General features: G+C 45.2%; 1 protein-coding gene across 2 annotated transcripts; it reads left to right on the top strand.

Annotated features, from left to right (window-relative positions):
• Positions 1 to 315: 315 nt before the first annotated feature.
• LRRC8C (leucine rich repeat containing 8 VRAC subunit C) lies at positions 316 to 24,177 on the top strand. 2 transcript variants are annotated; one of them, XM_054638652.2, is made up of 3 exons: positions 316 to 722; positions 15,507 to 15,648; positions 18,084 to 24,177. In XM_054638652.2, the coding sequence occupies exons 2-3, from the start codon at positions 15,511 to 15,513 to the stop codon at positions 20,352 to 20,354; spliced, it is 2,409 nt and encodes an 802-aa protein (XP_054494627.1). In that variant the 5' UTR covers positions 316 to 722; positions 15,507 to 15,510; the 3' UTR covers positions 20,355 to 24,177. The 2 variants fall into 2 exon arrangements, with proteins under 2 accessions (XP_054494627.1, XP_077038386.1); XM_077182271.1 differs by lacking the exon at positions 316 to 722 and adding an exon at positions 4,557 to 4,646.
• The last annotated feature ends 3,007 nt before the right edge of the window (positions 24,178 to 27,184 follow it).

Below are 27,184 nucleotides of genomic sequence, written 5' to 3'. Positions count from 1 at the left end.
AGCAGCAGTTTTCAGACTGCGCTTTTTGAATTGCTGGGCCAGAAGTTTGTGTTTCCAATTGTCACTCTCTGAGACACTTTTCCATTGTTAATGCAGTCCCAGGCGCTTTACAGCCTGGTCTCTTTATAGTCGTTCCACGGCCCTGCGTGTTGAGGTCCAGATCTTTCCATCACAATTTGTGCTGTCATTCTCCCTACGCGGCACGAAGCCGCCCGCCCGCGCGGGGACGGCGCCTCACGGCTCCCCCCGCCCGCCGCTGCTTCCCACGGCACCGACCGCGCTCCGTGCGGGCCATGGATCAGCCCCGGCCCGGCCCGTCCGTGCCGCTCCGCCAGCCCCCGCCTCGCCGCTCCTCCGGCCGGGGATGCGGCGGGCGCGCCCGGAGGTACCCGCGGCTCCCGGGTCCCGTTACCGGCGGCTCGGGGGCAGCGGGCGGAGCGCGGCCGTCCCGCCCACCGCCGCCGTCGGCCCCGCGGGGGCTGCCGGGCACGGCCCGACCGGCGCCCCCCGGCACCCGCCGCGTGCGTCAGACCGGAGACGTGGCCCCGCGGCGGCGGGGGCGGAGCGGCGGCGGGCGGAGCGCGGCTGCGGGCGGCCTCCCGGCCCGGCCCGGCCCTGCCCTGCCCGCCGCACTGAGCCCCGCACCGCGCCGCGGGATGTTCGCGGTGCCGCCCGGCCGCTGCCGCCCGTGACCCCGAGCCGGACGCCCGGCCGAGCACCAGGTAAGCGCTGCCGCGCCCGGCTGCCTCTCCCGGGGCGCTCCGCTGCCCGCGCCGGGGACAGGGCATCGCCACGGGGAGGGGGCCCCGGGGGTCGGCGCGGGAACGGAGCCGCCCCGCAGGGCTCGGCGCTGCGCCCCCGCGGGGAGAAGAGACGGGGCCCGGCCCGGCCCGGCCGCGGCAGCCGGGGCCCGCCTTTGCCCGCCGGCGGCACCAGCGGTGCCGCTTCCGAACCGGGGCAGTGCCGGAGGAGCCAAACTTTGTCTGGGCTCGCCGCCGGCTCCTCTCCCGCGGAGGAGCGGCCGCGGCAGCCCCCACGCCCCATCCATCCCACCGCATCCCCTGCCGGGCGGGGCAGCCCGGGGGGTTCCCGGCACGGCGGCGGCCCGGAGCCAAGCGGGGCTTCCCGGGAGCGGGGCCGCCGAGGGGGCACTGGTGGGAAACGGTCGCCGTGGAGACGGGCGGCTTGGGAAAGCCTTTGGTCAGAAGGGCTTGGGGAAAGCCCGTGGCCTCATTTTCCCCGATAATAAGCCCTAGACCGGACCGCATTACGGGGAGGATGCGAGCAGGACGGGGAGGCGGCGGTTCAGCCGCGCTGCCACCGCGCCCGCCGGTCCCTTCCCCGGGGGCTGCTCCGGCGTCGATATCTCGGTTTTTATATCGGCTTAAAACCAGCTCTGCCTTGTCGCAGAGTGATGGGCAGTTTTGCCGATTATTCACCAAGTGCAGTTTGTCCAGTTCATTAGAAAGAGTTGACCAAGCAAAATGAGACGCTAATGAAAGACCACTGAATGTATCCTATCAGAATTTCATGAGGGTTAAAGTGTTTAAAAGTAAGGACTTCTATTGCTCAGGTAAGTATGTCAGTTATGGTTTGGCTTTTTAATTATTTCTTTTTTTTTTTCTTTTGGAGTTTCTACTTCCTGTGACGAGAGATTCAGTATTAGCACCACTGTTTGAAGACAACCACGTAATGTTTGCTTCCACAAAGCACTGTAGGTTTAAATGATGCTGGAAAAGATTGTACGGACAGAAAAGTGCTTTGCAAGATAGTGGAGAAAAACATGACAACATTGGAAATAAATAATAATTTAAAAATCTCCCTTCACAATTCAACCAATGCATCTTCTCCACCCATCATCCCCCTCCTGCCTCCGGGTGTATTAGAACTGCTTTTACTTTTCTTTTTGGTATGATGAAAGCAGTCAAGAGGGTAGCATTCCCCTGGGCTCACTTTTCTTCTGGAAAAACCTGTTTGCTCCTGTGGTGCAGATCAGCGTGGAGAGCAGGGCCGAGCACAGTTCTGAGATGATCCCTAATTTTAACCTGGCCTTGTATTCCTGCTGTCTCACAAGTGCCTGTGTCCCAGGGCTGCCAGCAGGGCACAGCAGCCTGGTGCTGAGCACCTGTGGTTTGTGAATCATTTCCTTTTCCAGCTACTTTCTGAGTTTGCTAAATTTGTGGCATCCGTGCTGCTGTTTTCTTCCAGTCTGAACACTGACAGGCCCTGCTAGAGGTTTTGCCATAGTATAACATTCAGTTTTATTTGTTATTATTTACTCTTGTAAGCAGTTTTAGAGATAAGCTTTCTGATGGAAAGGCTAAAAATCTATTTGCTTTGTATGCCCAGTATTGGAAAAGGCTAGTGGTGGATTTCAGTGAAAAATGAAATCAGAGACTGCTAAATTCTCCTTACAAGCGCTCGCTCAGTGCTTTGTGCTATCTTGCAATCAGTTCCTGTAGCAGTTGAAGTTGATTTCCTGAGGCAGCCTCATCCCACCTCGGTATCTGGCTTTTGGGGCCCACAACAAGGAGCTGTGACCGGGGAGGGGGGGCAGCATCCGGGCAGGGCAGGCTGGAGCCTTAAACAATACTCAGGTGGCCTCAGGGCCCGAGGGACAGCACAGGGACACCCAGAATAATGGACTGGGTCACGGTGCTGGGAGGAGCAGTTCCCCTGATTGTCCACTGACCTCAGCTGCAACTGGTTGAAGTGGGCCATATTCATGGCCAGAAAGGCACTTCCCAACCCAAGGCCTTTTGAGAGCTGTGGGAAGTAAAAAAAAAAACAACAACTCTGTTGCCGTCCAAACAATTCACAATAACAGGAGCCAGAGTTTAATTTTATAGTTTTTTCCTCTTTAAGGAAACCTGGTAGAAAGATGCTGTCCTCATTGTCAGGGCTGTGAAGGGCAGGGGAAGGCTGGCTGTACAGTAAAGAAAACACTGAAAATGAAACAATTGACCTCAGGTAAAAGAAGCCTTCTAAATACTTTAAAGCCTTTCTTACTAAGTCAAAGAAGCCATTCTTCCAAATAATTTGTCAAAGAACTGTTAACGAGTGTTGGATTTCACATGCTCAACATAATGGAAACTTTACTGTCTTCTTCATCCTTGAGCTGTTCACCCATGGATTTTGTGCAACAAAACTCTGTTGCAGATTCAAGCTATAGTGCAGTGACTTTTGTTGGGTTTGTGTTTCTAGGACCTCTTTCTGGTTAGGAAGATACTAGGTTTGATTCAGCCTCTTGGCCAGGTGTGATTATGTCATTTGTTCCGCTGCTTTCATTCAAAACACAGGGCAGGCCCTTCTGCCTTCCCATCCCCAGGCAGGCAAAGTGTGTTAGAGCTGTCTTTCGACCTGTCAGACCCTAGATGAGTTTTCTGTCACTGTATCATTTTGCATTTTAGTGCCTGGCACATGCAGCTAATCAGACACAGCATAAACTTTAAAATTGTATCATTCAGAGAGTCATAGGTTTGAACCAGGATGAGGGTTTATTCGGAATTTTTCCAGTACAGAGTTTCTGTACAGTCTCTTTCTCTCTTGAAGGACTGATTTACAATCTGGTAAGATTTGATCTGGTAAGATTCTTAAAAGGTAGGATAATGCCATGCATGTGCTTTGCACATTTCCCACTTGTTTGGGAGAATCCTGCCATAAGATACAGTGCATGTTTTTTCTCGGTTTTAAAGTGAAACAAAGGCCTCCCCTGCAGGGCAGGATGGCACCGTTCTCCAGGGCAAGTTGCTAATGCCCTGTTATGATGAGCGTATAAAGTTCCACTGAATTTGAACCAGAACATGTAAAAATATTTGGTTCTGTACCACATTATTAAAAATCCATTTCTCTCTGTCAAAGTAAACTTTAACTTTTCCATTGGCTTCCAGGTGAGCAGAATACAGCCTTTTATACCAACTTCTAATCCTGGGTTGACCTACCAGCTGCTGAAAATGGAGATGCTAGTTTACATCTCCCTTTGGTGGCAATAGTACATAGTGACTTTCTATTGATGAAATAAGCTAAATTCAACAACCCAGCAATAAGACTGCCAACATTCTGAGAACATTTCCAATTTTATTTACTTATCACTGAAAGGAAGGTGGGAGTTTGGACTAATTGCTTGCTCTGGAGCATATGGTGAAGCAGAGCACAGGTCAAGCCCTGCCCTGAGCGTGCAGCAGTGTAAGATCCTGACACTCGTGCCATTTACAGCAGAATGCAACAGCTCAGAAGTGCAGGTTGCTGTCAAAGGGTTTGGTGCTCTGAGCAAGGACCATTACAGATCACATTTTGCAGTTGATGTGAATGTTTGATGAGCTGTCCCAGGGGTAGGTAGCTTTCACCAGTGTTCACAGACAGTATTCTCGGAAAAGCCCCTTTTTAAGTGTATTGTGACTAAAAAGAGTATTTGCTCTTTGCAGTCATTTAACCATGATGACATAATTTCAAAGACTTGCACACCTGCTGTAGTGTTGTCAGAATCCCCTCTAGCAACTGCTTTTATCTCACAGTTTAGGCTTGATTGAAACTGCATTTTTTTCTGTTTTATGCAGCAACAGACTTTTTGGTGGAATGAGGTTGCAGCTAATCCCCCTTTGCTGGTCTATGGATGGACACTGTCCTGAAAAGGTCCAGTAGAGAAGGTAGTCCTGGTTTTCCAGTTCATGATCTTTAAAAGTCATCCTATGTGAATACCAATTCTGATTCTGTAGTTACTAGTGTATCTCTTTGAGTGGGTGTAGATCATGTGCAATTTATGTGCTTTAATTTATCTATTTTAGTCTTTCTTATTCTTTCAAGGCTATGGACGAGACCATAAGTTTATTTTTATTGTCAGGGATTTTTGTAACAAAGGATGGTTTGGGAGGAAGAAAATCCACCAACTGCTTCAGGCTGAGAATACCTTTATGTTTATCAAGGTGTTTTGGGATCCATGTTTTATGAGACTGTCATGAAGTTTTATAAAGTTCTTTTGTGTTGCAGGCAAGTAGGAGCAAAAAAGATTCTTTATATGAAAAAGCCTCCCAAATCATGAAAACAGGAATTCTTTAGTGTTTTTGGCTCACTCACTGCATAAAATGTTTTTAACTAAGTTCTCAGATGATTGAGCTGCTTAAGACTCAGAATGGACCTTTTGTGCTTCCTGTCCCAATTAGGAATTAATTTTTAATTATATCAGCTGAACATTTTTAAATATGAGCACTTGTATTAGCCTCAGGCACCTTTTTTTTGATGAGGAATAACACTGATTTGTGTAATATTGTCTGTTCTGAGACATTTTAACAGCATTGTTTCTGTCTTCATTATCTGAGTATGTTAGATAGTGTTTGTGGAAAACCTGGTATAACTTTGGTTAAAACTTGATGTGATTTTATTGTTTAGATTTGTGTCAATTGTTTAGATTTATTTCAGGAATACGAAAATATCACTTACTGGATTGTTACTTGCTTGCTGCTTTGGTTTGCTGTTAAAAGCTTTTACTCACATTAAAACCATTTTGCAGCTCTGGAAAGAGAGCAGGCATCTTGAGTGATAGCCCTGATAAACTAAGAATGTTACTCCCAGAGCTGAAAAATGGTAAGCATTGCCTTTGAAGTAGTCTTTGACATGGAAATGCGTGGAGTGTACTTCTCTTTAGATTTGGAGAAATAGCTCAGCAAAGCCAAGTCTCCACACAGACTATGTGCTTGGTATGGAAAGAACTTCTATTGATTTCACTACGACTTTATCTGGCAGAATCTTGCCCTGAACATTTTTTTGTCTTTAGTCCAACCAAGCTGAAGTCAAAGAGCTGCTGACAATAGGAAGTCTTTTTGGTGTGTAATACATGAAAAAGTGCTATGACTCAGTTGGAACTAACAACAAAGTTATTGTCTGGGATTCATTGCCAAAGCAGCACTTACTGTATATGTAGGTGGAAATTGCAACATATATTTTGAAATGCAGTTTATTAAAGTCACTTCCTCTTTATGTCCTTTTTAGCTAGCTTCTCTTTACAACCTTATGTCTCCTCTGAGTTCTGGGTTCAGGTCTTTGAGCTTCCACTGCCACAGCAGATGGTACCAAGAGCAGAGCAGGGGCATTTGCTGCTGCCTCTGAATGCCCCCCACGCTCTCTCCTGGCTGTTAGGCAGGTGGGCAGCTGAAACCTAACTGGATGCTTGCAGTGTGGGCCTCAGGAACTTGGAGGGAAAGGAGTGGACTAGGTATTCAGCATGTTTCTGGAAGTTACACCCTTTCCAGTTCTCTCCAGCACTAAATCCCCCGTTGGCATCTTGCCCACGGTTGTGGTCCTGCAGAATTGCAGCTCTGGGGGAGCTCGGTTCTGGCAGCTGACATAATGGAACACAGCTTTCCAGATGTTGTTGGGACCTTGCTGGAGTTCAGGTGGCACAGTCTAGCTGTCCCCAGTCAGTGCACCTGAAAATGAAACCCCTTCCCTACTCTGAACAGCTGTCACACAGGGGACACGTGTTTTGTAGAACCACCAAATTATGGGTATTTGAATACTGTCTTCTGTGAGCTAATTGTATTTTGTCTGTTCTCCAGATTGGTAAACTAAAACCAACTGTGACCTTTAATTTTGGTAATATGTAGTATGAAAATCAAATTCACTTCAGTGGCTTTTTAGGGGAGTTCTGGCATTGCTATCAGTTTGGATTCAGGCATTGCAGAAAACTGGAAAAAAGCTATGTTATGATTTTGTAGTACTATTCATTCATATTTCCCACCAAGGGTACTAAAGAAAGTGGATACCTTTCTGTTCTGCAGCTAGAGAAGTGGTGGCATGGTGGGTTGATGTGGTGTGCACAGGCTGTCTATGTCCATGTCCCACTGGGGACTCCTGACTCACCCTCTGTTGTTCCTCCAGGTCACATTTCCTTGCCAGCTTCAGCCACAAGGACATGGATTTGTTTGAAAATACTGTAAACTCATGGGCTGTTAAAAATAACTGTTTGGATGCAAATGGTTTGTTTTTAATGTCTTTCCAGTTCTTTTACATGGGATTTATGTTTAAGAAACGGCATCATTTGTTTGTACTTCTTACTTCAGAGTGATGCTATTTCTTCCTATGAAAATCTCCGTTGCAGTCAACAGAACAAGAAGGGAGCCATCATGTTTCAAACAGTGGCAACACAACCAGTGTTCAAAGTAGTTTTTCCAGCCAAAAAGTTTATTTTAAAATTATTTTTTTAATTGAATTTTATATTACAGGAAACACCGATGGCAATAAAACCTAGCAGGGAAACTGGTCTCCTGAAATGCTGCAAATACAAGAAGTCATTAGCAGAGGTTTTATTGTATGTTACATGGGAACTGACCAAGCACCTACACTTACCAAAATGCTGGATATTTTCGTCAGTGCAAGCATGTAGCAAAATAGTTACCAAAACTGAATGTCAGGGTAGTTCAGACATTATTTCACTGCATGTACAATGTGTGTGAGAATACACAGATAAGAATGGAACATAAACCTCTTGGGAATTAAGAGTTACTCATTCCAGTCCTTATCATCATATTTGCCCATTAATCTAATCTTAGTTTCCCTAGCTTGGTGTCTTGTCCCTGCATCTACTTTTAGTCCTCTCCTGGTTAGGTGATGAAATGAAGCAGGTCCATAATCTGTCATCTGTGGTGCCAGCACAGGCAGTGCCAGGAGCTGTGAGGGGCACATGCTGAAAATGAAGTGTTCATGTGCTAACATCAAAGGACACAAACCCACGGTTTCCAAAGGTTTATAAATTAGCCAGCTGTAGGCAGCTCTTCACACTGCAGTAAAACTGTGTTCCCAGGAGACAGGTCAAATTTTGGGGCATGGGTGATCTGAAAAGTTTTAAATACAAAGACCACAATTTTTGTAGGGTTCACATCCAATTTGTTTTCCTAAGCTTGTTTCTAGAATGGTTTCTAGAATGGAACAATTGCTGGCTGGATCTTTGTTCAAATTTTGTGTTAAATTACACACGTTTTTCCTTATGGTTGTTTTGGGCACCCAGTCCCACTGAAAAATACAAATTTAGCAAAGTTATATTCAACAGAATATATGACTGATGATGGCACCAAGCCATTTTCATGCCAGGCTGTCTATCAGCTGTCTAGAGGAGATTGTTGCCCTAAGCCGTGGGGCTCTGCACAGACCAGTGACTTTGTTTAAATATCCTCTTTAAGAATACATCACCCTCAACCTGACTGCAAAACTCCCTTACTCATGCTTAGTTAACTGTCTCGGTGTGCAGTTCCAAAGCAGGTAAAACAGGAATGCAAAATTCTGCTTCTCAGTGCAGTCTCAGGCCTTGTTCTGAGAAAAAAAAGCACTCCAGCTTAACTTCATCTCCTGGCCCATGGTAGCTGAGGCCAAACAGCACAAAACACTTGAAAAGTGACTTTATGGTATTTGTGCAGAGTAACAAATGTTTACAATGAAGGATGAGGGGTTTGGAGTGTGCAGTGTCCTGTGTAAAAACCCTCTGGCCCCTGCACACGTGGCCCACAGCCCTTGGGCTCTGCTGAGTCCCTGCTGCCAGGTCACAAGTTTGTTTTGTGTTAAATGTGAGCTGTGCTCTGTTCCTTTAATGAAGATGGATGGGCAGTAAATCATGTATGGGAACCAACACAGAGACCTTGCAGCACTATTCCCAAAAGGCATTTCATAATTTACCCTAACATGAAGTATGTTTAAAACAGCCAGGAGAGCAGCGCTGGCCTAGCGTTTTCTCCTTTCAGTAGATCTCTGATGTGAAAGACCAAGCAGTGCCAGTCTGAATTGGCTCTTGAGGATATCTGAGCTTTGACCCTTGAGTTATATTCAGCTGGGCTGCAGTTGTGGTCCTGCAGCCTCCAGCCCAAAGCTCCTCATGCCAGAAAGAAAGCTCCTTCCCTAGTGGGGATCAGGGCTGTTCCCCTGCTGCCTGGGGTTTGATTGAACTTTGTGCCACTCTTGGAAGGTGATGATGCTCATCTTGCATCTGAGGAGGATTGATGGGATGTCAGGGAAATGAGGTCAAATGTCAGCAGGCTAATCATTTAAACATCTTTTCTAGTCAGCTTCCCACCAACTTTTTGTGCTTCCCAGCTGCCAATATCACTATTTCTTTCTCCTCCAGCTATGTTCCTTTTCCTTTTTCCCTCTGGTGTGTAATTCATACCCTGCCCTTGCCATACCAGCACTTTCTGGATGATAGCTGCCTGTCTTACATCCAGGAGTCCCAATTCTGGTGCACAGCTTTGGTTGTTACCCCAAAACAAGCAATGGGTGACACTGATCGCTTCAACTCATGTGATGTGATTGAGTAACCACTAGTGGAAGGACAAAATAGCCAAGGGCTTGACTTCTGGTGAGTAACACCTGTGGCATGGCAAACACAGCTCTGGCAATCCTGGTCTCCTGCCTGAGCACATGAAGCAGAAGTGACTCCACTTCTCTGTCACATGAGGGTCAGCAGGGCACAGAGACAGGCTCTTGGGCTTTGCTGGGCAGGGAGGCCATGGCCAGGGCATGGGCTGGCTGCTGTCTGTCACCCACAGGGTGATACTGAGCAGTGCCTAGGCAGGGATGCGGAGCAGCTCTGGCAGCATGGTGCAGACACGCCAAGGCCAGCTCGTCATGGGGGGAGCTGCTGGGGCTGTGCCTCAGTGAGGAACTCTGCTGTCAGACCTGCCTGGCTGGGACTAAGGCAGAGCCTCCCAGTTACTCGCTTTGTTTTGCTCACTGTGCTGCTCCTAATTGCCGTGTCTCTACAGGCTGTGCCTTGAGAGCCTGGGTGGGGCAGTGGGAGTGCCACGTACTGGTGTCACTGGTGGTGCGGCTCTCCCAGCAGCCTGACCCTTGAATTCTCCTGAGAGCTGCTCCAAACCAAGCTGCTCCGTGAAATGAATGAAGTGACTCTGTGAGAATCTGCTTAAAAATAGCCACAGTCACCTAGCGAGAGCTGGGGCCTGGAAGGTGCTGCAAGCCAAAGGCAGCTTTGTTCAGGGTTGTCCCAGAGGGGCTGTTTCCTGAGCACTAATGTTTTTGCCTTTGAACAGTCTCTGAAGACACAAGCTGAATGCAGCTTAATGAGGGGGCGTGTCAGTTTCCGTGTCCCCTGTGTTTGTCCATCCCGCACGGTGTGTCCTGGCTCTGACCGGGTCCCTTGTGTGCCGCTGCAGGGCAGGGCGCAGCACTCGGGCACGAAGCCGTGCCGAGCTGTGCCGAGCAGCTCACAGTGCCCACCTGAAGCCCTAAGGCAGGGCCAGGGCTTGTCCCCAGGGCTTGTCCCCCGTGCTGTGACAGGGAGCCGTGCCAGCCGGGGCGCCGCGGTCCCTTGGGCTGCTGGGGCTGGTGGCAGTCGGTCCGGCTGGTGGCAGTAGGGCTGGTTGATGGCAGCCGGGCTGATTGGTGGCAGTGAGGCTGGTTGGTGGCAGTCAGGCTGGCTGGTGGCAGTGAGGCTGGTTGGTGGCAGTCGGGCTGGTTGGTGGCAGTCAGTCTGGTTGGTGGCAGTGAGGCTGGCTGGTGGCAGTCGGGCTGGTTGGTGGCAGTCGGGCTGATTGGTGGCAGTCGGGCTGGCTGGTGGCAGTGAGGCTGGTTGGTGGCAGCCGGGCTGGTTGGTGGCAGTGAGGCTGGTTGGTGGCAGTCGGGCTGGTTGGTGGCAGCCGGGCTGATTGGTGGCAGTCGGGCTGGCTGGTGGCAGTGAGGCTGGTTGGTGGCAGCCAGGCTGGTTGGTGACAGTCAGGCTGGTTGGTGGCAGCCGGGCTGATTGGTGGCAGTCGGGCTGGCTGGTGGCAGTGAGGCTGGTTGGTGGCAGTCAGGCTGGCTGGTGGCAGCTGGGCTGGTTGGTGGCAGTCGGGCCCCCAGAGCCCCTGTGGCAGGAGGTTCGTGCATTGATTTCCTTTTATTCTGCAGCGGACACCACGTGGATTGCCCGGTGCTCCGGTTTTCTCTTTGGCCGCACTGGCAAGAGCCATCCTTACTCCCAAACTGTCCTCACTGCTTTCCTTTATTCCCTCTGATATAAACCAGCTGCTGAGAGGCTGGTTTGCTCCACGCTGCAGCGCTTCACAATCAGCATTTGATTCAATCTGTTGATTTATTAAGTCTAATTTGGTTCCAATACTTTTGTCTGTGGCTTGGGTCTATTTATTCTCCTAGGCTCTTTTGGGTGACATTAATTTGTTGTGTCTCGCCCCCAATCTCCTATGCATTAGCTGATTCCTGTAGTTGGGTTTTCTGATAGAGTAGGTATCACACTTGTACCTGGATTCAAGTATTTAATCTTATTTTGACATATTCATTTTCACTCACCAAGTTTTCTACATTGCTTAAAAATTTTAAAATAAGAATCACTACTGATTTATCTCCCTTCCAGTGTTCTTGTGGGTTTTTTTTTTCCTTTGGTTTTTTTGAGATTTTTGTTACTTTTTTCTTCCTGTTTGGGTGGGGTTTTTTTTGTTTTGGTTTGGTTTTTTTTTTTTTTTTTTTTTTTTTTTTTTTTTAATTTAATCTGGCGAACCCACAGCTCTGTGCTACAGCACTGCTCAACAGCCAGTACAACTGGCTGTTAATCCAAGTTCCTTTTTTATTTCCTTCTGCTAGCTGAATAGCAGATGATTTATCTCATGTACCATTTTATTTTCTCTAGGGTCTGAGGATTATTTAAAATGCAAGAGAAAAAAAAGAACATATTCTGGTTTTAATTGAAAAGAATTTCCAATATCTAGAGCTCTAGTATTTACTAAAGTAGGTTAGAATAATACTTTATGATAAGTCAGATGCCACATTTCAGCTACAATGTACTGTGTAATTAAATAACATGTTGAATGTGAGTGAACACAAATTAGTAATGCAGTCTTAGTCTGAAATGTTCAACCAGCTGAAATGTTGAACTCCTTGTCTTTTGTCTCCTTGTTACAAGGAGAGATAAGAAACTGCAGTTCATGATGTGCTGTCCCAGAGTAAATGGTGTGCTGTGACTTGGGCTGCAGTGTGACTTTTTAGCATCCCTTGATTTGTTTAAATTGATGATTGACTAAATCCTTTTATTTTGTGCAGACCTGGTTTGTGTGTGATTATAAAGGAGTCTGGTGCACCTTTGGGTGTAGCAGTGGGAAAGAGCTGGGCTTTGGACATGGCCAGGAGGGATTTTCAGGATTGCTCTGTGCCAGGGGGATCTGCTGTGTCTTTTCTGCTGATAGTTGTGCTTTCCATCCCTGGAGAAGCCAGAATGAAAAAAAAAGCTAAAGGGAAATGGGAGACAAATGAAAAGTGACTTGGTGTCATTTTGTTCTGCGTGCAGATGTCAGCAGTGCTGGGTAGCCTGGGCTGCTCTGCAATTCTTTCCAGCATTTTCCTTGATTCTTAATACAGCAAGGGGAGAAGCAATAGGGTTCCTCCAGTGAGTGTTGGAAAATGGTTTTCCTACTTTGTCACGTTCAATTGCCATTTAAAGTTTCTGCAAATATCTTTTTTCCCCAAAGCTAAAAAATATCGTCTGTCAGTAGATGTTGTTGGTTTTTTTACTGTTATTTTATGTGCAGTACTACTATCATCATTCAGTGATGTTTGTTTTCTTTTTTTAGCAGTAAAGGAAAACATTAGTGGCAGACAGGGTTTGATGTCTGGTGCTGGACAGCAGACCTTCCACCCCCAGAGATGGGTTTTCTAGAGGGCCTTTCTGTGTGCAGCTCTGCCTCTGCTTGGCCCATTAACGGGGGGAACAGGATGTGCACTCTGCTAATGAGGAGTCATGCTATGCAAACAACAGCCTCTGAAGGGAACAAGGGATCAGGGCAGCATGTGCTTGTGGTATCAGAACCTATCTGCCTTCATCAAAATTCCCCACACATCACTTAGGAGAAATAAGGCAAATATATGATACAACAAAGACCCCTAAAAAGACATAGTGAAACCTATAAAAAAACAACAGCCAAAGGATTTTTTGGTCTGAAAGCTGTCCCTGCACAGTAATTTGCAAGATAGTTTCCAGTCCCATCTGCTGTTAGGCACTGCCCTGATTCAGTGCTGATTCAGTTCACCTTTCATAACACCAGGGCTCAGACCCACAGTTGCTTGGGTGTCTAACCAGTGACTCCTGGGTCTCCCCACATTTCTGTGCATGTGAGCACTTGTGTTTTGTCAAGAATCTCCACTGCAGAAAACATAATTCTGTCTTTACCTGACATTCAAATTGTTTATCTTTTTGAAAAAAACACCTTACAAATAGGATTTCTAGGGGCTGTGCCATCAGAATATGAAAAAGCACTCCTAAGGCATTATTGCAGGGCTGGGAAGAAAATGTGGTGGTTTTAAAGCAATCTGTTGATAGGTATTCTTGGGTGTACTGATGGCATTCCACTCAGTCAGCCAGCTGGCCTCAAAACCTGAGCCAACAGTAGTATATGTGTTACAAAACTTTGAGCAGGACTGTTGCATGGCAACTGCTTAGCTAACATTTGTATTAGTGGATTCCTTTGAGAATTTTCTACGTTTTTCAGTGCTTGATTGAAAAAAAAAAAAAGTAAGCTTACCAGCAGCTACTCAGTCACCTGCATTTTATGTAGAAATGAAAAAGAGAGGGGTAATTCCTTACCAATGGCAGTGAAATGCATATGGACTGGAAGACAGATTGTGTATGATGTTCTTCAGGTCAGGTGCCACTGGGAGCTGCCAGCAGAGGTTTAGCTGAAGGAGTGCTGGGCATGTACTTAAAGCTACATGGGGCACTTCTAATTGATGAGATCCACTTTTGCCAGCAGTATTTATAAAAGAAGAGTGAAAGGCAACAAAGGTTTGTCCCAGCAGCCATACCAGCTTTTCTCTGCTGTAGAAGTATATCCAGCTTTTCTCTGCTGTAGAAGTATATCATCCCTTAAATGTCTGCTAACATTTGCAAGACAAGCACACAAAAAGCAGAATTGTGGTCCCTGGCTGCCTGCCATTTGATAACAAATGCTGCATTCCTCTTCCAGCACTGCAGCAATTCAGGCCTGTTGGCAAGGGTGCTGCCAAGCCTCTGACCTGGCTGTGTGGCATCAGGCTTGCATTGCCCTCATTTTCACTGATGGTCTATTAATTTGAAAGTGGTATGGAGGATAGCCTGCCTTCATCTTGGGGATTGCCAGTTGTGCAAGAGGTGTGTGTGGGTGTCATCTGGCATTGTAGCCTGCATCCTGGGGACAGACTTTAGAAGGATGGGAAGCTGAGAGGGGATTCTCCTATCTGGCCAAGTAGTGCTTAAAGCAACATGGAAGGGTTGCAAGAGGAGAGGGGTGCAAGAAACAGAAGTTTTTATGCTACTCAGCTGCAAAACCCCAGCCTAGCTACGACCACAAGTTCCTTTACAGACTTCACCTTATGCCTTTGAGGGCTGCAGTACCTCCTGAGGATCAGATGGGCAGGCAGAGACAGAGCAGTCCCTGAGAAGGTGCCAAAGGGAACATCCTTCCACACGTGTATGGCCAGTTAGTGGGGGTCAGTTCTAAATCCTTAGGATGGCTGTACACTTGCAATGAATTGCAGCCATTAGGGCTTGAATCATTCCCTTCCTGCTCCCTGGCTCTGAATGAACTGAATCCCCTAAGTTCCTGAGCAGCCTCTCAGCAAGTGTGTGCTTATCACTAAGCCTGCACAGAAATGGACGTCACCAAACCCACATTAATGGGTCCCAGTGTGCAGCTGAATCAGGATTATAGACTTCCAGTGTTACTGTGATATGAACTGATTGTGATGAGCATTTATGATGTCAGTTAATGGACAAATTTTGTTAATTGCTCTTGGGAGTATTTTTGTTACATTCCCATCTGAATTTATCTTTCCACTGTAACTTACTAAGGAGTTTCAGTACTGGTTTGATCTCAGGGATTCAGTTACACAGTATGCTGTAGGCTTTAATATCAGTTGCTTTGCCTGTACATGCTCATGTGTTAGCTGATTTTCAGAGGACATGATGATGTAAGCCTACACATCTGAGGTGAAGATAAAGCCCTTGATCTGGCTGTAGTTTTGGTTACCTAAACCACTTTATGAACTTGCATTCAAAACATAGTAGATTTAAAATTGCAGTGAGTATGCACAAAAATATTTCAAAGCATTCCTGAAACCACTATTAATAAAATGGAAGTGAATGAAACTTGATAGCTAAAAAGGTGTGTGAAGTTTGAATGCAGGACAAGCATTTCAGCCAGACCTTTGAGATCAAGGCTAATGTATGTGATGCTGAACATCTCTATCTACAGAATGGGCTGATTTTCAAGGATGCAGAAGGCCTCACTGACCCGTCAGAGATGGCTGGAGTCAACAGGGAGAGGGATTTTCCTGCCTGCATGGATGGCATTGCAGGCTCTCCCTTCCTCCCTTCCAGGAGCTATGTAGTGGCAGCATGAGCATCTCTCTTCTGAGGTGGGGTGTCAGTAGCTGGAAGCTTCTCTGCCACGTCTGGGGGTTCCATGTTCAGAGGAGGTTTTTTCACTTGCTCTCACAGGGTGAGGGGTGTGAGCTGCAGAGGCTGAGCTGGCCGTGCTGTTTTGCAGGAGGATGATTCCCGTGACCGAGTTCCGGCAGTTCTCGGAGCAGCAGCCGGCGTTCCGCGTGCTGAAGCCCTGGTGGGATGTGTTCACCGACTACCTCTCGGTGGCCATGCTGATGATCGGCGTGTTCGGCTGCACCTTGCAGGTAAAGCCCAGGCACAGACTCCTGAGTGCTCCTGGGGCTGCTGAAAGAACACCACTAATGAGGAAGGGCCTTGGAAGGATGCTGTCCCATCTTGTTTTATCTCTTGGGCTCACCATGAACAAAGCAAAAATGTGCTGGTCCCAGGATTAAAGCTGTTTAAGTAGCAACATCAAATAACACAGACCAGACTTTTAGCAGCAGTGAATCAGCAGGCTTGCATAGAGGCAATGGAACTATGCCAACTAAGATAAGAGCTGTTGGCTTGGCTGGTGTCTGCATCACTGTTTTCACCTCAGTTTGGCATAACAAAACAGATTATCAACTTCAGTTCTTTTCTGTTACCATTTTTGCTGTTTGAAAGTTTAAAAAATGGAATTTTGTAATTCCTGTTTTTCTTTATTTGGCAGACGTTAATATTATTTCTGTCATTATGCTTTTAAGAGTTTTGAAATTAATGTGTTGATTTTATTAACGACACCCACGGCTAATATTATGTCTCTTCCATTCCAAAATGTCTCTAAGGATGCTTACACATAAACAATTGACATTACTATCAGTCACTGCTAGCTACATTTTGCTGAGGAGCCAAAAGCAGAAAAGAAATGAAAAATACTGTTTGGGATGACTACAAAAATATAAAGTTACAGTATGGGTTCAAACATGGATCTCACATTTCTTGGCACAACTTTGAAATTGAGCTAAAGGGACACATTGACAGAGCTTTTATTTCAGAGGAATTTGCTCACTTACATGGCCTAGGATTTAGATATACTGTGCTTCAAATTTCACATGAAATCCACTGCAGTTTTGCCTGTATTCTCCATTCTCAAGTATTTTCAGTTGATACAACATTCATGTTTAAAAATCTCTTTGTATAGCTAAATTTTGCATTAGTAGATGTTTGCTTAACCACACAAAGTAAATCATCTGTTATATCTGTTTTAAGTTTACCTGCTTGATTGGAGAAAGCACGCTGGAAAATAATGTTTGGAAAGAAATAATAGACTGAAATAATAGACAAATGTTTTTTTCTTCCAACTTATTGTGAGATACATAAATCCAGGATGTAACTGCGGGTGTACATCACAGCAGCAGACACTTTACAGACATAGATTAACTACAGAAGTTTTTGATGTGTTTGAAGTTTTTGTTGTGGCACTGATACTGTGGTCTTATCTCAGCATCTCCCTAGACCAGGGTGGATCATCAAGGATCATCTGATTTTGGTAGCTCTCGTTGGATACCTGATATTTAGTGCTTTCAACAGCCATGATGTCAAAGAGTACATCTACACTGCACATATGTTCTTAGTTTGGGCTAATCACAGGTAGTCATTTAGGGCAAGTAAGAGAGCTCCTTGGTTTATCACATGGATTAGCATTTTAGTTCAGACTTGTAGAGAGTCTTGCATTGAACTCGGAACTGTTATCCCAAATTAAACCAAAGGTGATTGGTCCCTAGAGGCACTTTGACCTCAGTTTGTCAACATGGATGACCATCCCAGATTCAGAAAACTTCTTGTTTGGTTTTTTTTATAAACAGACTCAAGAACAGAGCTAGATCATTTCCCCCAGGTGCGTAGTCCATCCTACAGAAGCCCCCCATAGACAGGGACTTTGGACAAGGGCATGTAGTGATAGGACAGGGAGTAAGGGCTTTTAGCTGAAAGAGGGTAGGTTTAGATTAGCTATTAGGAAGAAATTCTTCACTGTGAGGATGTTGAAGCAGTGAAACAGGTTGAAGTTCCCAGAGAAATTGTGGATGCCCTATGTCTGGAATAGTAGATTATCTTTAAGGTCCCTTCCAACCCAGATAATTTTATGATTCTATGAGGACTCTATGTGTATGTGTGAGAAACTAAATAAAATTTATGTCCATGCACACACAAATGCCATCAAAGAACTGTCCTTATCTGTCTTTATTAAGACTGAAAGTTAATAATATCCCTGCATAGATAAGGTCACATTAGCCCTTTGTCAGCAGTTTTTGGTGTGATAAGACATCACAGTGTGAGAGTATAGCCACATGAATGCAGTTGTGCTGCTGTCAAGCCTAAGCCATCTCTGAACATCATGTAGCCAGGATGAATACACCTGGCAGTAAGAGTCTGTCTTTGGGGAGAGCAGAGCTGGAGATCCCTGGTCTTTTCTGGAAGCATTCCCCACATTTCTCCTTTTTCACAATCTCCTGGATTGTGTCAGTGCCCTCTTATGCAAATTATGGAAAGCTAGCTGTAGATGGAAAGGGGTGGCCTAGTTCTTGGCATACAGAACAAGAGTCTTGTTGAGAATCATAATAGTGCAGCCTGTGGGGACAAGTAGCAGGCTGTGTGGAGGAATGCCTGGCAGCTGGAGGTACTCCAAGGACAGCTACCCATTGGTGCTGCCACCATTGTTTGTACATCAGTTCAAAAGACGTCTTTTTGTGTGTTCCAGGTCATGCAAGACAAGATAATATGCCTTCCAAAGCGCGTCCAGCCTTGCCAGAACCAATCTAATAGTTCAAATGTGCTTAGCACAATGCCAGATACTACCCCCCTTCCCCCACCGAAGCCATCCACCCCTCCAGCTACAGTTGAAATGAAAGGACTCAAGACTGACTTGGACCTTCAGCAATACAGCTTTATAAATCAGGTGTGCTATGAACGGGCTCTGCACTGGTATGCCAAGTACTTCCCTTACCTTGTCCTTATTCACACACTGGTCTTCATGCTGTGTAGTAACTTTTGGTTCAAATTCCCTGGATCAAGCTCCAAAATTGAACACTTCATTTCAATACTTGGGAAATGTTTTGATTCTCCCTGGACAACGAGAGCTTTATCTGAAGTGTCAGGGGAAGACTCTGAAGAGAAGGATAACAGAAAGAACAACATTAACAAGTCAAATACTACTCAGCCAAGCACTGAAGGCACTTTGGTCAAGACACAGTCTTTAAAATCAATCCCTGAGAAGTTAGTTGTGGATAAGGGAACACCTGGGGCATTAGATAAAAAAGAAGGTGAACAGGCCAAAGCACTGTTTGAAAAGGTGAAGAAATTTCGACTGCATGTTGAGGAGGGTGATATACTCTATGTCATGTACGTTCGCCAGACTGTACTTAAGGTAATTAAATTCCTCATTATTATTGCTTACAACACAGCACTTGTCTCAGAAGTTAATTTTACGGTAGTCTGTAATGTTGATATTGAAGACATGACAGGATACAAGAACTTTTGCTGTAATCACACGATGGCACATCTGTTCTCTAAACTTTCTTACTGCTACCTGTGCTTTGTGAGCATCTATGGCCTGACATGCCTTTATACACTGTACTGGCTGTTCTACCGTTCACTGAAGGAATATTCTTTTGAGTACGTCCGGCAGGAGACGGGAATCGATGACATCCCAGATGTCAAGAACGACTTTGCCTTTATGCTTCATATGATCGATCAGTACGATCCTCTCTACTCCAAGCGCTTTGCTGTCTTCCTGTCTGAAGTCAGTGAAAATAAGCTGAAACAGCTGAACCTAAACAATGAGTGGACTGCAGATAAACTGCGACAGAGGCTGCAGACAAACTCCCACAGCCATTTGGAGCTACAGCTTTTCATGCTTTCCGGACTACCAGACACAGTGTTTGAAATTACTGAGCTGCAGTCTTTAAAACTTGAAATAATTAATAATGTAATGATACCAGCAACCATTGCACAGTTGGACAATCTCCAGGAGCTCTCATTGCACCAGTGCTCTGTGAAGATCCACAGTGCTGCCTTGGCTTTTCTGAAGGAGAACCTCAAGATCTTGAGCGTCAAGTTTGATGACATCAGAGAACTTCCACATTGGATGTATGGCCTCAGAAATTTGGAAGAACTCTATTTAATTGGATCCCTAAGTCATGATATTTCTAAAAACATTACACTGGAGTCTTTTCGGGAACTTAAAAGCCTGAAAGTTCTACACATAAAAAGTAATTTGTCCAAAATCCCACAATCTGCAGTTGATGTTTCAAGTCACCTGCAGAAATTGTGTATCCATAATGATGGCACTAAGTTAGTGATGCTCAACAACCTGAAGAAAATGGTCAACCTGACACAGCTGGAATTGGTTCATTGTGATTTAGAGCGCATACCTCATGCAGTCTTCAGCCTTCTCAGTCTTCAGGAATTGGATCTAAAGGAAAACAACCTCAAATCCATTGAAGAAATAGTAAGTTTTCAACATCTGCGAAAGCTGACCATTCTAAAGCTGTGGTACAACAGTATAACCTACATCCCAGAGCATATAAAGAAACTCACCAGTTTAGAGCGGCTTTCCTTCAGCCATAACAAAATAGAGGTTCTTCCGTCCCACCTGTTCCTATGCAACAAAATCAGATACTTGGATTTGTCTTACAATGACATTCGCTTTATCCCACCTGAAATAGGAGTTCTTCAGAGTTTACAGTACTTTTCCATTACTTGCAACAAAGTGGAGAGTGTGCCAGATGAACTGTACTTTTGCAAAAAACTTAAGACTCTGAAAATTGGGAAAAATAACTTGTCAGTCCTTTCACCTAAAATTGGTAATTTGACATTGCTCTCCTACTTGGATATTAAAGGCAATCACTTTGAAATCCTCCCACCTGAGCTCGGTGAGTGTAGAGCTCTGAAGAGGACTGGTTTCACTGTAGAGGACAACTTGTTTGAAACTTTGCCTTCTGATGTCAGGGAGCAAATGAAAGCTGAATAACTTCTTGCTCAGTTTTACAGAAATAACACTTCTACCAAAAACGCTCTAGAGAATGCATACTCTGATTATGCATTTAATTTGTCATTATTTTTTTCTTTTTCAAATCCTTTCTGTACAAACAAATTTGGAGTAAGGAGTACATCTATTTTTAAATAAAATTTTCTCATATTTTTTCACTGTTTTAAGATATTTTTAGTTTGTTTTGCCCTGAGAACAAGGGCATCTGTAACTTAATTTTTACTGGTAAAAGTAAATGATTTTGTCTGTTTTTCTTTCCATTTCCTAATCCCACCAGGGAAACTGTGTTTAAGATGTATGCTTTGGGTTGCATAGTTTGTAACAGATTATTATATTGTCTTCCTAGTTATTGTTAACCCCTTAGGACATGGTCTTCAACAGGTGGTGCTGCAGGTGTTGAATGCCTTTGTTTCCTCTTTTCTTCAGTGGCAGTAGAAGGTGTTCAACATCTAACAAGATCAAATCTAGGCTGACAATCCCTTTTTACTTACAACAGGGTTTTCTCAGATGGTCAAAGCAAGTGGAAAAGGTTCTTTATGTATTTTAACAGGTGAGAGGGAGCATGCAGAACTCCTTCAGGGCCTGTTGGCCATTCACACAGTGCACTGAGCAGGAGGCACTCACTGTGATTTCCTCTTTGGTGCAGGAAGAGTAAGGTCACAGTTCACAGTGGAATCGGGACCAAAGTGACTCATGCAAAGGTTTTCCTAACAGTGCAAAGGGATGTGGCTGCCCATTTCCTACTAACTTGAGTGGAAGGGGTGCAATGAACTCACCATATTTGAAATGTCAACTCAGCAAGATGAAATGCTGTCTTGAAAAACCCCATCCTCCCTTAAACACCAGTGCTGCAAGAGAGAAAGTGCCCTCTGCCCCCTCAGCCCACTTCCCACCAAATTGCTTCGCACCTTCTAGGGATGGGATCCAGAAAAAGTGCAATCATACTTCGTTTGTAAAGCTTCTGACAGGGAAATAGCCTCTAATATGCTCCTTGATTTAGCCTGGGTAGCATAAAACCAAGCTCAGCACAGGAACATTTGCAGATTTGCAAAAATGAGATTAAATGAATACATTAATTTCTCACAAGTCTCAGCCTACCCAGCATACCCAAGGACACTGATGCAGGCTATGTTTTCATCTCCCTGAGAGTAATTAAATAGGAAATCCTACAGTTGGAAGTTTGCTTTGTAAAATAATGTAATCTCCAATGATTGTGCATCAGGTTGGGAACTTTATCCTCTGAAGCCATGTTCAGCTGTTTATTTAATCCAGCCATTTGAGTTCTTTTAGTCAGGTTTTAAAGAGATGTGCTGCTCACAGGCTAATTTAAGCTAATCAAAAGTAGTAAAATATTTTGCTGGGAGGAGATCTCTGCATCGTAACCAACAACACATATTTGAGTCAGATGCAGGCACTTGATAAATGTTTTGCAAGAATATCTAGGAATAAATCCTTATTTCTCTAGGAGGCAATGCTGTTCATAAATTGCAGAGGTTAAATTGCTGTTTGTTCAAATTAATGTAAAATATTTGACAGTTGTCAGATTGGTTGCTCTTAAATGTTTTCTAACTGCCATTGTGTGTCTTGAGCTACAGTTAATCTGAGTCCTTGAGCTTGGTACAAAAGCATACAGTTGGTTTAAGAGTATGACTTACAAAGGTGGGGAGACAAACTACAATGAGAACTTCCTCATTAATCCAGGGTGTGCTGTGCAATTTGGTGTGTGAGCTTGCCACAGTACCAGGTCAGACTTATTTTTTGCGCTTGGCTGTGTTCTGGAGAAGATCCAGATTAATCAAAAATGGGTCAGGCATGAAGGAATCAAATCAAGCTTTTTTAAAGGGGTTTGATTTAGTTCTATTTAGGACCTGTAATTGATGTAGCTATTGCAAGAGCTACCCTTACTTGTGTGTGGAATGCACTTACTGGAACAGCTTGGCAGTATATATATTCTAAATGTATTTCACCATGATGTTATGTGAGGAAGAGAAACATTTCATTGGTCATATTAACCTAATTATGTAAACCAAAGTGCTGTTGTCCCTGATGAATGTAAACTGTTTGAAATGTCCAGGTAATTGGTGGAGCTGTATAGTTCTCTTAGTTAGATTTTAAATACGGGATTACATTTAAAGTTTTTTTCAAAGTCTTTATATTCCTTGATGTAGCATTTTAAACCCCTAATTTATTTTGTGTGTAATATTGTTTCATGTGTAGTTTATGGTCTTGTTTCTGAATGGAAGTTATGCACATCTCATAACTGAAGGTTGAAGACATGTTCTATGCCATTTTTGTAAATACAGCACTTAGGGGATGTGGGGTTTTGTTTGTAACTGATTATATTTATACCAGTGCAACCCCTCATGTGGACACAGTTACACAAGTATAAAGTGCCTTGTGCTGGCATATCTTTATTCACCGTGCAAGGAATAAACTATACCAGTCTAAGCACTTTGACTAATAACTGTATCTTCTCCAAGGGTTTGGTCAGCTGAGACAACATCCTCAGTCTGACAGCTCACTGTCACCACAAAGGGGCAGCTTCCTCCTCCTCCCATGCTCCCTATTCCTGCCAACACGTTCCAGCTGCTTCTCATGTACCTTTACAGGTCTGGTGCTGGTCTGATCCCTCCACAGGATAAATGAGCTTTTTAAGCCAGCAGAAAACTGTTACAGTCTAAAAAAGGGACTAATTTTCTGCTGGATCAGCTGTCTAAAGGATTGGATGGACACTCGGATGGGAGAAACAAGGGGACAGGACTCTCAGCTGGGGTCTGTACAAGAAGAAGTCAGGGCAAGTCCCTTTGGAGATGCTAGGTCAGTTCATCATGTTGCCAAGCCATGTGCTTGAAGAATTGTGCTGTTTTATGTATAGCAGGGTGAGGCAGCTTGGCTTTTGTGAGTAGACAACTCTCAGGCTCACAGTGGATGATAAAATATCCCACTACTGTTAATTTCACAATGAAACAAACTCAGGTAGCTGCACTGTTGACTTTTCTAAACCTCTTACTGTCTCTTCTGGGGTGTATTTTCCAAACCCATATTACAGTGACTTAGGAATGAGTCAGCTGAGGGAAGATTGTTTCCTAATTGTCTATAACATCCAGGAAAATATGTAAAAGTGCCATATTTACTCAGTGAATCATGTACTGCTCATATGTATATTCACATGCAATTCATACTAGACTTTCTGTGACCAATAGTATTTGACTTAGAGTGGATGGACATTTTGTGGACAATACTTTAGCATGGTTTATATATATACAAAGAGTTTCTATAACTACTTATATTAATCAGGTGCCTAACAAGTACGACAGTTCCAGAATTTAAGCAAGGCATTTTTCCATTATTGTTCAAAAATAATAAAAATCTTCCTTGGTAACAGAATTAGAGATGACAAAGATTGCGTCAAAAGTAAGAAGACAACCTTCATAACACATTGAGCCTGACAAGCAAATCTACTTTGTGATCAAAATCTGGAGATGTTCATCTCCCCCTTTGTCAAAATTAGAATGGATATTTGTGCTGACCTCGTGCATCCAGCCAGCCCAACAACTTTTGCAAATTCTGATTGGAAAACGCCTGCTCCAAGTCTTATATCACTTTTCTGGCACGTCAGTAATTCATGTGCTTAAGTGGTGACAAGTCCTGCAGGAATGCCAAGAAAAAACTTTGAAATTTGACCAAATGGACAAACTTAATTCTGTAGCAAGAATCTTAATATCATAATAGACCTGCTTAGTGTTACATTGCAATATAGTACACCCAGAAAAAACAGAAATAAAATGCTCTTTTGTAATAATGACCATTGTCAGACTGCAATGTGATTATTTGTTTGGGAAGCACTTTGTTTCTGGGTTACCTACAGATCAAACCATCTTTTGGGTTTGGTCCCTTGGAAGGGAAATGAAGAAAATATGCCTAAAAAAACATCGTTATACTTGACAGGATTTACAGCTGCATGGTCTCCATTCCTGTGCACCTCCTTCCACTGCCTGACTCCAGCAGCCAGCAAAATGGCCAGGAAAAAAGCCATTCCTGCTGGAGCAACTCCCCCACTCTGGTTTCTCTGCTCTGCCAGGGCTTGGGGGATATTTTGGGAGCCCTGCCAGCCCACAGGCAGGGGTGTGAGGGTTCCTTCCTCCCCCCTGTCATGTGCCTGTGCTGCAGGGAGATGGTGCCATCAGTCCTTGCATCTGACACACTCCCCTATAAATCTGAAGAGATTTGGACATTGCTCCAAAGGCAGTTGGGCTGCCTGCATTTGGTATAGGACATTTTCCTCATTTCTGTTTTTTTAAGTTAGAAGGAATAATGTGTTTCAGTTTTGGTGTTTCATACCAAGACAGCACTGTCCTGCCAAGATGAAGCAGGAATTACTTCTCTCTGGTGCTTGCAGTCGCAGTGGAGGTAGGAGAGTGGTAAACACAGCAGCCTGAGTTGGCTTTGCCCTTGGGTAAGCCCTGGCAGGGAGCTGGCATGGGGACATGCTGCCCCTGGGGCATGGTGGGCCTCACAGAGGAGTCCCAGGAGACTTCTTGACAGTGCTTTTACCTCCATGCTGTTCCTTTTGAAAATGTGGAGGGCTGGAAAAGCTGGCCCACTCCTCACAGCATTGCTCCTTCCCACCAACCCAGAGATACCATCTCAGGGCCACATGCAGCAGGATGGGAACCATGGCACAGGTGGAACTGCCAAGGGGATCCTGTGGCAATGGCAGCTGCTGGTGAAGATGTCACCCTGTTTATGGAGTGTGCTGATAGTAGGAGATGTTCATGGCCTGAGATAGCTGAGCCCTGAAAACCTCTTCTTGCAGTTCCCTGAATATGTGTGCTTGGGAGTGGGCTTCAACTGGAGCAGGTACTGTGCCCAGGGCACTGCCAGGCCACAACCCTACCAGCAGCTATGTCCTCTCCTTGCCAAGAGAGGTCTAGCAAGCAGCAGTGCTAGGCCAGTGTGTCTTTGACTTCATGCCAAATAGCTACTAGAAATTCCCTATAGCCATGAGTCGGTTTGTACATCTTCATATATTACATTTGAGAAATGCACTATGTGCTTTGGTAAAAAATTGCATGTCTGTCCTTTTTTTTCTCCTTTGGGTTGTACAGGAAGCCCTGAAGATTCAGATGAAAAACAGTTTCTGGTCTTCTTATTTTTCCTCTGTGATTGCCTCAGAAATACCCCTCCTACCAAGGTGCAGGTCTCCCCCACTGCTGCCTCCATCCCCATGAGGAGCAGGTGCCTGGGAGCAGTGGCACACAGGCAGAGGCTGGGAACGCTGCAGGAGCATGGATACAGGAGGGGGTCTGACAAGAGGGTGAGGATGGGCCCCTCAGTGCCTTCCCAGCTGGGGCAGTGGCAGGGCAGGGCCCTGGGTGTCCCACCAGCAGGGCAGCTCAGCACAGCAGCTCTCTGCAGGTCCACCTCCACCCATGGATGCCTGGCACACCAGGCTCAGCTCCTGATTTCCCATCACACGGGCTGCCCATCATCATGCCCTTCTCTGTTACACTGGATGCAGAGCACCTGAGGGACTAATCTGGGCTGGACCTGCCCTGTTCCCACTGGGATTGAGAACTTTGGTGTGTCATGGGGGAACATGAGATTGGCAGACATGCAGTGAATGGCAATGGCCCCAGAGCTTCCACATAAGGAAGCCCAAACCAGCATGAGGACCTCTGGTCCTCTGGCCCCAGGCACACATTTAAAGGAGCTTGTGCTGGCAGGGAAGTTGTTTTTAAAAATGCAATACTGTCAAAGAGTGAAATAATCATGAGCAGTGGGGTTTGATGGCTTTTGGTGAGGGCCAGGTTCCCAGGTACCACCATGGGGAGCACTGGCAAGGTGTGTGATCCCAGGGGTGTGGAGTAAAACACCTGCATTACAGGCACTCTTGAACCATTCTACTGACAAGAATGATTTTATCAGTCCATCCTCTCCCCTTCTGCCAAGCTCATGGAGATGCACCTAAAGTAGTGGGTATGGGGACCACATCCTGTGACAGGTGGCAGTGGCATGGACACTGAGAATGGTCATGGCAAGATTGGGTTTCCTTCCAAACCTCTCCCAAAGGGCCAAATGAGACATGAGTGACCATGTCTCTTTACAGTGCTGCAATTACACAAAAGGCAGACCTGAGCTACTTCAGACAACTGTAAGGTCCCTCAGGAACCTGACAGAGGTGGCAAGGGAATTCAGGACTTCCAGATGCACCAAGAGCCACAGAGCACCCAGAGATTTCAGCAAGCAGTCCCTTTGTAGTGCACGTGTTGCTGCTGGCCTGGTATGATATGCTGGAGCACAGGCTAACTTGATTTGTGGTGCTTTTACATTGCTGGAGTAAGAGAGCTACTAAACTGTCTGTTAGAGGAATTTTGTCACATGAATTTTATGAACTGTGGTAAATAAGTGTTGATGTTTTTCTGAATTAAAATTGAATTTAAATGTAACCCTTGTCTCTTGCCAGCTGGGGTCATGTGGCACTGTTGGACTGGCTTGTGGAGACGGCCTGCAGTTCTATTGATTTAGTAAAATATTTTGGCAAAGCTCTGGCATCCTGTTTCCTTGCTGTAAGCAGAGAGAAGAAAGTAGTTAAAGTAGCACAGAACTCCAGTACAGTCACAAGGTTATCCTTAGGATCAAGTTTTTGGCTATATCTAGGAGATAGATGAGTTCAGAACAAGTTGCAAACAAAACCACAGAGCAAAATAATACCCTAAGGGAAGAGTAGCTTTGGGAAACTGAAGTGGAGGAGCAAGTGCAGGATTGGTGCTTGGGAGACTTGTGACCTCATTCACCCATTTGTCCCTCTC

The sequence above is a fragment of the Agelaius phoeniceus genome, chromosome 8, assembly GCF_051311805.1.
Source record: "Agelaius phoeniceus isolate bAgePho1 chromosome 8, bAgePho1.hap1, whole genome shotgun sequence".
NCBI classification, from domain to species: domain Eukaryota; kingdom Metazoa; phylum Chordata; class Aves; order Passeriformes; family Icteridae; genus Agelaius; species Agelaius phoeniceus.
This window is presented reverse-complemented; position numbering and strand designations above follow the sequence as displayed.

Bases quoted from the DNA above. Each gene is read 5' to 3' on its own strand.
- LRRC8C (XM_054638652.2), top strand. From the start codon at position 15,511: ATGATTCCCGTGACCGAGTTCCGGCAGTTCTCGGAGCAGCAGCCGGCG. The intron at 15,649-18,083 runs GTAAAGCCCAGG...TGTGTGTTCCAG, and splicing joins TGTTCGGCTGCACCTTGCAG to GTCATGCAAGACAAGATAAT.